Below are 12,914 nucleotides of genomic sequence, written 5' to 3' on the forward strand. Positions count from 1 at the left end.
AACGTGCTCTCCGAGGCACGGTGGGAAAACCCACAAGGACTGCACAAACCAGACTACTGTAAACACCTGTATGGCCAATAGAAATGTTTGTCATGTGCGGGGATCGAACACGCAACCGCCAGCGCAACAGGTACAATCCATGGCTGTGACCGTTGCGCCAACGCGGCGTCAATAGTTACGTTATATTAAAACCACAAGAAGAAAGGATAACCTTATAACAACATTCTTTCGACTTTGAAAGATCAATATTTTCTTCGGGAGCAAGTTGGAATCGAATTTTTTTACCAAATGAAATATTATAAAAGGACGTGTTAAAAATTTTTGAAACACAGAATTAGTTTATATTAGTTGAAAGCCATTATGCTGAATGAATGAATGAATAGTTTATATTGATGATTATGTACATATTTTGCTGTCCTTCTGACGCAATATTTAAATTTTTAATTCTTTAGTGTTGTATTTTATTTACGTATACTACAGATTTTTTTTGTTTTGGTCATCCTTCCCAGCAGAATTTCAATAACGGTTATAAATACTTTTAGAGTACACACGAATAACGTATACTTCAATTTTGACATACACGGAAGGCCTATCATGCTCTACATGTGAAATATAATATATGAGTATACTATAGTGCTTGTAACATCAGTTACGCAAAAGAAGAAAAGATCTCAAATGGAAGATTTTATTATTATTTTATGAACAACAATATTCAACAAAGTAAGGAAATATCGTAACATTTTACCTAGTCTGTAAAAATTACAGGCGAGAGCGAGAAAGCCCTATGCAAGCGTCGCTTTCGCCCTCCGCGAAAGCCTCCTGAAAATATCTATTGATTATCGTATACATGCTGCTTGGTACGTATAGCCACCTCGCCCTATATTATGTCTACCGCCGCAGAGTGCCAATTTATTTGACGAACGCTCCCATATTGTAAGCGAGTACACCAACAACTCAGATGCAATTAACAGTAACAGAAACAGAGAAAAAACTATAATGTAAATATATATAAAAAAATATGTCTACGCTTTGTATTTTTAACATTTAAAGTAAAGTAATGTCAAAATATATATTTATTAAAATATATAAAACATCTCTTATAAAAAGATACACGGTGGCATTTATTAAAATATGTAGGTATATATGTACAAATGTTAGAACTTTGACGCAGTTTTTACCGACATATTCTGTATTTACAAACGCAACCGATATATTTCGTTTAAGCACGCCACCATGTCCTACTAATAATAAAGTCTTAAAATAGATTAAAACATACGTCGATTACCTTGAGTAACGAAATGCTATTTTTATTACGAATTCATGCTGCTCGCCGTTCAACGTATATCTAACTCACCTTGCATTTAGATTAAATTTGAAAGAAATAATTGGTCACGATAATATACCTATCTTACAACATATGGTTAATAAATAGATCTCTTTCTCTCCGAAAATGTAACTGTACTAATTAAAAATTCGTTTTTGTTTTGCTTTGAATAACATAATGACCTTTGTAGTGTTTTATATATTCGTTGTAAGTGTTGTGTATCATTGGAGTTTTTCCTTCACGAGTAACTAACGTGAACTCAGATGGATGTGTTGGACTTTAGCTTAGAGATTACGAATGATTATGTAAAGTTGTTTCTCGTAATTGATTACAGTTTTGAATAGCTTTTTTGAATATTATTGTTTTGTAATCAAAATCTTATATTATTATTTACTTTAAAAAATCTTAATTAATTCTTAATATTGAAGTAATACCATACAAATTTTCGTGTTCCAATTTAAACCTGTACCTGTGTAAATGATGAAAAGTAAAAAACCTAATATTCACGTTTGTTTCTTCCTTGACACCAATAAATACATGTAAAAATTTATTTGACAAGCTTTAACTGAAAGGACCTCTATACAAAGCTTTACATAAAAAAGCAATCAAGTAATAATTTAGAACGTATTATTTTCCAAGTATAATTAAACTGAAGTATTTGCTTCCTTATTCCATAAAGCTATGTATGCGAATTTAATTGATAAATATTTATTGATTTTGATTATATTATCGTATAACGGATAATATTACTTTTTATCAAATATTCAACAATGAAACTTTGAGTTAGGGTTAAAAAATATTTTGATATTTAATCTATAAAACGTTTAAATAAAACTTTACATAAAAGTGGTACAGTTTGTAGTATAGTAAGTAGAGTTGTAATAAGGAGTATCTAGATTTAAATCAATATTGGTCTATAACACTAGATGTTAGAGTACAGAGACAAATAATGTAGAGAATTCTTATATATATATATATACAAAACTTACATTTAAAAATCTAAATAAATAAATAATTTTTGATTTCACTTCAATGCCTCTATCAATTTTCACTTAAGGTCGCAAATAAAAGTAGATAAAAGTTAACGGCTTCATGCTGAAATCAGTACATTTCTGATTACAGTCACATCCCTAAACAGTTTTAACTTACAACATCTAAGTATAGATAAATAGCACGGTACATCTTTGTATTGCATATACATCCCTATATACACACATATTGCTTACGTTTTTAAGCCTATATTTTACTTTTGGTTTAAGTTTACTAAGTTTAGACGACGCGTTGGCGTAACGGTCACAGCACTGGTTTTTGGCTGTTGCGCTGGCGGTCGCGGGTTCAATTCCCCGCACATGACAAACATTTGTATTGGCCGTACAGATGTTTGCCGTGCTCTGGGTGATTGTGCAGTCCTTGTGGGTCTCCCCACCTAGGAGAGTGCCTAGGAGAGCATGTTAAGCCAAGTCGGTCCCGGTTGTTATCATGTAGGTACACCTGATAGCGATCGTTAGTCGTAGTACGGAATATATCCACAAACCGTATTGGAGCAGCGTGGTGGATTAAGCTCTGATCCTTCTCCTATAGCGGGAAAGAGACCTTTGCCCAGCAGTGGGATATTACAGACTGAAGCGGGCGAACTTTTGGAACGAAGTTCTTTACGGAAGGCTTGATATTTGGCTGGGCGAGTGAACTTAAAAAAATGTGATACTAAAACCGTAAGAAAATTATATAACGGAAGTGACGTAATATCAGTCACACGACTGTATAATGTGACGTTTGTAAAACTAAAATACTACTAGAAAACTTTTTTTAAAATTCTTTATGTAATATTATATTGTCGACAAAAATAAATAAAGACGTGTTTTTTTATTTCACTTAATATTATTATTGTTATTATTATTTTGTTTAATTTATTTTATTTTACGGTATTTGTTATTTTCTAAAATACTAAATAATACTTTTATGTACTTAATTAAAAACCAATCGAAAAAATTAAAAAAAAAATCAAGAACTAGAAAATATATATAAAATTCAACTTTTTTTAACCGACTTCCAAAAAAGGAGGAGGTTCTCAATTCGACTGTTTTTTTTTATGTATGTTACATCAGAACTTTTCACTGGGTGGAGCGATTTCGACAAATTTTCTTTTAATCGAAAGTTGGTGTATGCCAATTGGTCCCATTTAAATTTATTTGAGATCTAATCACTACTTTTCGAGCTATAGCTAATAATGCGTTTTTACTTGACGCTTTTTTCGTCGACCTACGTTGTATTATATACCGCATAACTTTCTACTGGATGTACCGATTTTGATAATTCTTTTTTTGTTGGAAAGAAGATATCCTTAGTTTAGTACCATGATAAGGAAACTAGGATCTGATAATGGAATCCCAGAGAAATGGAGGGAACTTCTTGAAAATCCGCAATAACTTTTTACTGGGTGTACCGATTTTAATAATTTTTAATTTAATCGAAAGCTGATGTTTGTCATGTGGTCACATATAAATTTCATTGAGATCTGATAACCACTTTTTGAGTAATCTTTGATAACGCGCAGTTACTTGAGTATTTTTTCGTCGATCTACGTTGTATTACTCGTCGATGTAATTGAAGTCGGTTTTTTTTTCGTTTGCGAGCAAACACAATTATTTTAAATTGTGTTGCTTCTATACGTACAATCCGAAGGAACTTCATTCCTACCTGGTGTCCCATGACACCACATAATTTTTGGTAAACTTATTTTGTGTGTAGGGACTACAATCCTGCAGCACATTAAATCCCGCGGGATCACTCAATCTTAAAGTTATATTACAAAATGTCGATTGAATATATAATTAAATATCTATCTATACTAATAATCTAAGGAACTACTGGTTTGCATTGAAAAATAATTTTTGGGTCGGATAGTCCATTTACCGAGGAAAGCTACAGGAAATTTTTCTTAAATTAACGCGTGTGAAATCGCGGGGCAGTTCATCTATACAAATAAATAAAATGGAGTGTCTATTTTTAATATTAAAATAACCGCTTTTTGCCAAATGCATATGAATGTAACACGGTACATAGACCAAAATAACATATTTTTTTTTAAATTTTATCTATCTGTCTGTCTGTTTGTTCGGGCTAAGCTCTGAAACAGCTGGATCGATTTTGACGGGACTTTCACTGGCAGATAGCTGATGTAATAAAGAGTAACTTAGGCTACTTTTATTTTGCTACATGGATTTATTTTATAACTCTGTGAACTGATATTGTTCATTTCCACTTTTTTGTTAAATTCCACGCGGATGATGTCGCGGGCACAGCTAGTTATAAATAAAATGTTAATACAAGTAGTTAATAAGAGTTATTTTACACTGACTATTAAATATTATAACTTAAATGTTAATACTAGTAATCAGAATTTTCAGGTCAATCGGGTAAATTACCTGGCAATCCGAATGCTTACCCTGCGTAATGGATCCCGCGGGATTGCCGGATCCCGCTTTGCGGGATTGCAATCCCTATTTATGTTAAACATAGTTGTACAAAATGTATGAATCTTTCATAACTTACGGACGTAGATAACTTAACGGTGGTAGAATATTACCATTTTTTTAAGGAATCCTCGTATGGTAACTATCAAAATTTTATCACTTTTTTTTAAGAAAATACTAAATTTGAGAATAACCTGGACGTGAAAAGTTACGTTCTTTCTTTTTCTGCTTCAATTGTGCATGCAAGCTATCAAAATATAATACGAAATCAAAGTTCAATTTTTTTCCAACTAAGCGAAGTTTCTCACGAAAGGACGGCGTTTTTATCATTTACTAGCTGACCTGGCGAACTTTGTACAGCTAATTTTTTTTTCTTCAATATAATAACTACACATATCAAAATAAATTATAGCCTATTTTTCAAGTTGGATCAAACTGCTCTCGGTGTGCTAATTTGATTAAAATCGGTTATTCAGTTTACTAGTTTAGGAGTCCATCGTGGACAAATCACGTGACACGTAATTTACGATATATAATATATATAATACGAGTATAGTTATGATAATCGAAATACTAGACAGCACTCATTTTGATAGGTAATTGTTATCAGTAATTAATTATTTGACATTGTTAATTTGAATTTATTGCATATTTAAGAAACATAAGAAGGAAATAAACGAACACGTGTCGATACAGTTTACAATAATTATTGTTAAACATAACGATTTAATATCACCCAGACAAGTTACAAGCCTACTGATTGCGCCAGACAGATTTCTATCCTAGGCTGCGGCAGACAAGAATCGGGACGGCGTGTGGGCTTTCCTAAATAATAACTACATATTATTATATTTAAACGTTATTTAATGAAAACATGGGGGAGAAGACCGAACAGAAGTGCATGATCAACTGAAATTACATCTTAAGAAAGTTAACAAGAAATAAGTATAAGAAAAATTTAGTTTAAAAAAGACTTCTGTAACATTAACATTTGTGCAAAACATTTAGGATGCAAAAGAGGTTAATTGTAAAGATAAAAGTCATTGATCTAAAAACCTAAAGAATTGAAAGGAGTGGCGTACGTTATAAGCACTTCGCAGATGCTACCTACGGTTACATAACTACCTACTTATAGTTATGTTTATACGTTTTTACTGTTATACAGTTCTTGCCTAGAATCCATAAATATATAGTATGCATACATTCTAAGGAACAACCAAAAAGGTAATTTTTTTGTCCATATATGACTAACGCAATAATAGGACCCTTTTTGGTTGCAGGTATACTGCTACACATTTTTTATATAGTATTGTGAAATTTCATTATTCTTGAACACATTGTAGAACTATAAATTTCTTTATTTCTGTTTTTGTAATTATTTATGCTTTTTAACCTTGACTGACTGAACAAAAGGTTTTTTGTGTAGTGTGAAGTTTCAATGCATGTGTTTTTACTTAACTGTCGTACAAATGTAATGGGTACAAAACCAAATTAAGCTATGATAAGAGATATTATTAATGGTTTTTATTTTGGTACAACACGATATTGCTTTATGCTTTTCTCGTGTCTAAGGAGATAAAAATTAGCGGTCGCGTGAAGGTTTTAGTCAGTAGAAGGGTGTGTTAGATTAATTTTTTTCAATCACCTATTTATTATTTATAGTAAAGTAAAACGTATAATTCTAATAACACAATAAATAACAAAAGTACACAAATAGTCGTACCTAAGTAATAACAAACGTTGACAAATCTTGAAACATGTGGGTACTTGACACTTAAGAACTCGAAGCTTCTTATCACATTGTTACAATTCAAATGAAAAAAGTCCTTGTATTGATTTCTAGAATAATTAAATAATAATAAAAAACGCTAAAATGGATTTGATAAAATTGTATGGCAATTGTTTTAAGATCTCCTGCTATCGAAATGATTATATATATGTAGGTATGATTATACATATGAATAATGTATGTATTGTGTGGTTGGCTTAAAAAATAACCCTATGGATCAGATTTTTACATCTATACTTATATTATAAAGCTAAAAAGTTTGTTTGTTTAAACGGGCTAATCTCAGAAACTACTGGGTTAAATTGAAAAATATTTTTGTGTCGGATAGCCCATTTACAAAGGAAGGCTATAGGCAATTTTTTTTTCTTCAAATTAACGCTTGTGAAACCTCATGGCACAGCCACTTTATTTATATACAGGTAAATGTAATACAGACTTATAGTTAATAGTTATGTACTTTAATAATTAATAAATTAGTTTCGTGGCATGTAAGTTAAAGAGGCCTACTTTAACAAAAGATAATGGTAGTTTTTTATAAATATTTAAACATAAAATACATGTCGCATACGCCATGTATGTCTATTGATGTATTTTGTTCTAATATTTGTAGTAGAATAAAAAAAAACTATAATGTTTAACTAACCAGAAAACATTATGAAAATCTTAGATAGATATTTATATTTTTTAAAGTATCAGTTAATATTTGTTTTTAAAGTAAATTTTACTAAAACTTTCGCCTAATAATTTTTGATTATAATTTATCGCTTTATTACAATAAGAATGATACATTAGCTTACTAGCAGTGTCAATTGAATACATCACATTTTAACATTATTATTTCTTCTAAATTATTTAAGATAAAGCTATAAATTAAATAACATTTTTTTACGTATAATTTAATTCGAAGGAAAGTAATCTGAAACGATAAAAACAATGTAAATAAGTTGAAAATACTAACAGTCTTGATGAGTCAATCGTAGTTATTACATTCGCGTAAAGTTCGTGCGAAGTTAATAATATATCATTATATTTTTCCTATGTGGTTGAAGAGTACGTATAATACTATTTGAGTACAGAAAAATTAATAAAAAGAAGAAAATAAAAAATTTGTGGTATTTGATTATTTGTCATTCGTACATTTTCATTAACCGTCATTTTATAGTTATTAATGACTACACTAATTAAATCATGCTATATCAACCTAGTACATAGAGCAGTTGCAAAATGACGTAGAGCTTGTGCTGAACGAGACCTGTCGAGTGTCGTATTTTCTTGAGCAGAAGGTTATGAACTGCAGTGTTTGTTTTATTTCCAACATTTAAAGGAGATATTTTTAGCAACATTTATATATCTAAAACATTATTACTATAAAGACCTTTGTTTCGTTGACTGCGCCGAAGTACTTATATAAAATAAATAATTTTAATCTACATTGCTTATTTAATTTGCATTGACTAATACAATATATATATATATATATATATATATATATATATATATATATATATATATATATATATATATATATATATATATTAGCAGTTTTTCATAAAAAATATACATTAATTTATAGAAAATACAAATTTTCACTACGATCCTACAGTGAGGGAAATGATATTGTAGAGCTGGTATTATCACTAAGCGAGAGCCAAACCGCGCATGCGCGCGTTCGACGGGTAAACACGGTGCGGAGGGTCGCAAGGCCGGGGGGAAGAGTAAAGGGAGAGGTAACGTCACGTCGAACAACGCAAGTTTTATGCTACCTATTTTAGTAGGTCTTGAGCACTCCCACTGTTCGCCGCGTTAACCATCTTTTTAATCTGGTCGAGTTAAAACTTGCCTGCGTCGCTCAAGAGTCGTCGTACATGATTACGAGAGTGGGAACGGCAAGTTCGTTGTAGTAAAAGTGAGCTCTCTCCGTGCGATTAAATTGTGTTGATGTTGATTTTTAACATTATTGTTGCGAAAAATGTGTTACGTGTTTAGTTTTTTACAATAACAATTTCGATAAACTGATTATGTGCACCTAAGTAATATATGTGGAACAAATATCAAAATAAAGCAGAAAATAAATAAATAGGGACCGATACGGCGCGTCACCAATGTAGTGCTAGTTATAATAAGAACCTTATTTCGTTACATTTTAAAGTGATATTCGCGTAAACTTGCAATTGTGAACATTGATAACTAAATTAATAAAAATTATGACTCTTTGCTTATTTCTCGACTGCTGATTCTAGCGTATGGGTACGGTCAGCACCTTGTTTAATGAATCATAATGGACTGGAGAATTCGAAGACACTCATACGAATGCCGGTGAAGACCGTTGAGGCCACGGACTTTTGAAACAGGTACCGGTTTTGTATTATCATTTTGTTTGATTTATAATGCTGCTCCGTTCAAACCCGACGGGTGCCTTGCACCGAACTATAGTGCAACAATTTTAAACTTTATTTGACCTCAATTTTATAAATATAATTTTAATTTTCACACAAATACTTTTGAATGCAAGTTATACAATTATAACCTTAAAGAATGTATTACTTATACTTTTTCCGTTTATTACAGATAAAAATTATCAGCAAAGTTAAGTTCATTCTAAGGATTAACACAGAACAGTGTACCAAGAAAATTAAACTAATAGCAACAAAATCATTCTAAGCCAAAATGGAAGAACCAACAAATGGCTGTTTAGACATAAACAAGGAAGAAAAAAATAGTGACAGTGATGTTAATAGTGAAGAAGTTAGTTCTAATGATGAACAAAGTAATGTAAATAGTAATAACTCTCCGTTTTACGAGAGTTGTGATAGTAAAATGGATTACGCTGTGAAGTTAGACGACAACGACACTCTGAGTGACATAGAAGATATAAAGACAGATTCTGCATCAGCAGATAGTGAAGACTCCGCGCTTGGCAGTCTTCCACCGGACTGTGTATTAAACGAAAAAGAAGAAGATGTACAAGAAAGATCAGACGGTAGCGACTCCGGTTTAGGTTCAGAAACTTCAGATGATAGTAAAATACCTAACTTTAACCTAATACCACCTAGCGAGAACGAATCACGAAGCGTACAGCCAAGTGAAGAAGATATAAATGTAAATTCTTTCCCTAATAATAACAACAATGAAAGTGAAGACCACACTTCTGCTGAAGTAATTAATAAGCCCCTTAAAAGTAGCCTCAAAAGGAAACACGAGAATGAACAAAATGAAGAGCCACAACTGAAAAAAAAGAAATATAAAATACAATTCGACAATGTGACGGTTTTTTATTTTCCTAGAGCTCAAGGCTTTACGTGTGTACCTTCACAAGGAGGCTCTACATTAGGAATGGAATGGGAACACAGTCATATTCAAAAATTTACACTTGTTGAACACGCAATGGAACAAAGACGACTGCACAGACAAGTACTACAGCAGTTAAAAAGTGAACGGCACAATTTACAAGGGGTATCTCTTTCGTCCAGTGAAGACAGTGATACTGAAGAAGAAACTAGCGATATATCTGAGTCAGAGTTAGATTTAGATAGCTACTATTTTTTGCAACCAGTTCCTACCAGACAGAGGCGAGCATTGTTACGAGCAGCTGGTGTTAGAAAAATTGAAGGCTATGAAAAAGACGAATGTAGAGACATTAGAACATCTCGCGAATTTTGTGGTTGTGCTTGCAAAGGTGTATGCAATCCAGATAACTGTTCTTGTAGTCTTGCTGGTATTAAATGTCAAGTCGATAGACTTAATTTTCCCTGTGGTTGTACGAGGGACGGATGTTGTAATACTACTGGAAGAATAGAGTTTAATCCTATGAGAGTACGAACTCATTTTATTAATACGCTTATGAGGATTGGTCTTGAAAAGAAAAATGAAGAGAATCAGGAAGTTGCTAAAAGAAAGTGGGCAGAAGCACATAGTGCTATATCCTCTCCTTGTGTGTCTACCACACCCTATAATAAAGAAAACTGCCATAGTCACGATGAAACTGCAATAGCCAATATGAATCTACCTCCTAGATTAGGAATGGATTCTTGTATTAACACTGGAAGTTTCAGTAGTATACACCACAATATCAATAATTCTAATAATAGTGATACATTTAATTATAGAGGTGACACAATAGATCACAGAAATTTTAAAATCAATAATATGATGGGATTTGAAGACAAGTCCGGTCATCGGAGCCACGAACCCTACACGTCTAACATTCTTCAAGGGAAAGGTCCACCTTATCATCCTATAAATACGATGGAATTTAACACAATGACGAACAATATGCAGAGATATCATTGTGAATACTCATACGATCAACAGTACCCAGATAGTCAACATTTTAAAGGATTACAAACGTTTTCGGCTGCTAGTTTTGAAGAGTTTGCACATAACTCACACATGTCTATGCTTAGTCATTATGGCCACATGTATGTCTCAGATTACATGCAAAAACCAGGCACAAGCATGTCTGAGCATAGTTCTATGCAGTACCAATCGATGCCGCATAACCATTACGACATGTATAAAAATTCCGAGTGTGTAAATACCGAAAACAAAGTAGATCCACACTATACAACTTTAATGACGATGCCATATCATCAAAGTAATAAACTACAAACAGTAGATAATGATGAAAATTGGTTTAGTGACAACACCCTGCTTAATTTAGATCATTCAGTTCAGGTTAATGAAAATGCCTCAATAGTGCAAACAGAACAAGTTCAAACTGTGACAGAAAGTGAAGCAAGTGACACTACAGAAAATTTTGGTGAACTCATAAAAAAGACTATGGTAGAGTCTGTTATAGTATAGTCATATTATTTGTTGTTTTTAATCCTATCGAAAATCACTCACGTTACTGAGTTTTTGATTATATTAATTGGGACTTCAACTATCATTATGTTATTATTATTCTATCAAACAGACCTAAAATTGCAAATATGAAAATGTTTTTCTTAAATTTGATAAGGACTAAGTCATGTTATACTTAAGAGTGTATTTATTATCTCTAATTAAATTTAAGTATTGAAATTTTAGGTTAAAAAATAAAGTATTAATTAATTTACTAACAGTATTTTTACTTTTAACAATTTATTTATATTAATAAATATACCATTTTCTTTCCTCATATGTTTCTTGGCATTAAATATGTAAATCAACTAAATCTAAGGTTTTTGAATTATAAATAATTAATTAACAATATTGATCAGGATTATGCTTTATGGTAATTATTTTATCAAATTCTAAACAAATTGAATATCAAAGAGTTGTTTAAAAAGTAGTGGTAACATATACGAATTATACTAAAAATACAATGACTAATCAAATTGTACCCTTAAAAATTTTAGTTAACGCTTAATTCGACTGATACCTACCTGTATTTTATAATTAGGCAAATTACCATGAGACCTCTGATAGTGTCATATGTTTGATAGTCTTTAAAATTATATGTACCTAAATCCTAAATTAACAAAACGCAAACTTTCCGCGGTCCTATAAGTACAGGTAGCCCAGTATTTTCATTAAAGAAAACGTTAACCTTAATCATATTCTTCCTAAATTTTAATAATAGTTTAGAACTTTTTCAATGTAACGTAATGGGGCATCAATTAATTACGTGAGCTATTTTTGGATCAGTTTAGAAGGGGGGACCCCCTTTAGTAAGATTTGCCTGGATCCCACCTTCCTTTACGTGAGACTGACGATAAAAATATTTTAAAATAACTCTTTTTTATTTATTTTTTTTAATTAAACGATTTTAACAGCCATCAGATTTATTTTAGAGGGCAAAATGAACACTCAAAATAATTTTCCTTTAATATCTGTAATATTTTATATATTTTGAAGTTAGGTGAGATTTTCGATTATCCCCCCTCGGTTTAAATGAGATTTGGTGATATTTCATTGGACCCCTCCCCCCCAGCCATATTCTGAGCTCACGTAATTAATGGACGTCCCCTAAGCTCATAGATCAGACAGAAGCGAGTTGTAAATTCTTGGTCTTTAAAATCTGCGTGCTCAGCAAAGGAAAACCTGATGATGATGCCTCCATTATTTTGGTTTTTTTTTTTAAATTCTTATCCACATGCACGCAGCGCAGCAGTTTTAGAGACAGCAGGGTATTATTAACAGGTCACTAGAATACAGCATTTACCTAAACTTGAATGTAACAAACCCTTCATAAACAATACACTTACAATTTAATGAGATTTCTTTTAACTGCATGATCTAAAATTATTATATTCTAAGAATTACACTATGTATATGTAGCATATTATACCACTATTTTTTACATTTAAATACTGTGTTCTCAAGTAGGTACCAACATGATTCGGTA

General features: G+C 31.7%; 1 protein-coding gene across 1 annotated transcript; it reads left to right on the plus strand.

Moving 5' to 3' along the window:
* Positions 1 to 8,362: 8,362 nt before the first annotated feature.
* LOC123669562 lies at positions 8,363 to 11,642 on the plus strand. The gene is made up of 2 exons (XM_045603163.1): positions 8,363 to 8,937; positions 9,155 to 11,642. Exon 2 carries the CDS (start codon positions 9,254 to 9,256, stop codon positions 11,387 to 11,389), a length of 2,136 nt encoding a protein of 711 aa, XP_045459119.1. The 5' UTR covers positions 8,363 to 8,937; positions 9,155 to 9,253; the 3' UTR covers positions 11,390 to 11,642.
* Positions 11,643 to 12,914: the final 1,272 nt, after the last annotated feature.

Source organism: Melitaea cinxia, chromosome 3 (genome assembly GCF_905220565.1).
Source record: "Melitaea cinxia chromosome 3, ilMelCinx1.1, whole genome shotgun sequence".
NCBI classification, from domain to species: Eukaryota; Metazoa; Arthropoda; class Insecta; order Lepidoptera; family Nymphalidae; genus Melitaea; species Melitaea cinxia.

Excerpts from the sequence above, each read along its gene's own strand:
- LOC123669562 (XM_045603163.1), top strand. The coding sequence starts at position 9,254 with ATGGAAGAACCAACAAATGGCTGTTTAGACATAAACAAGGAAGAAAAA.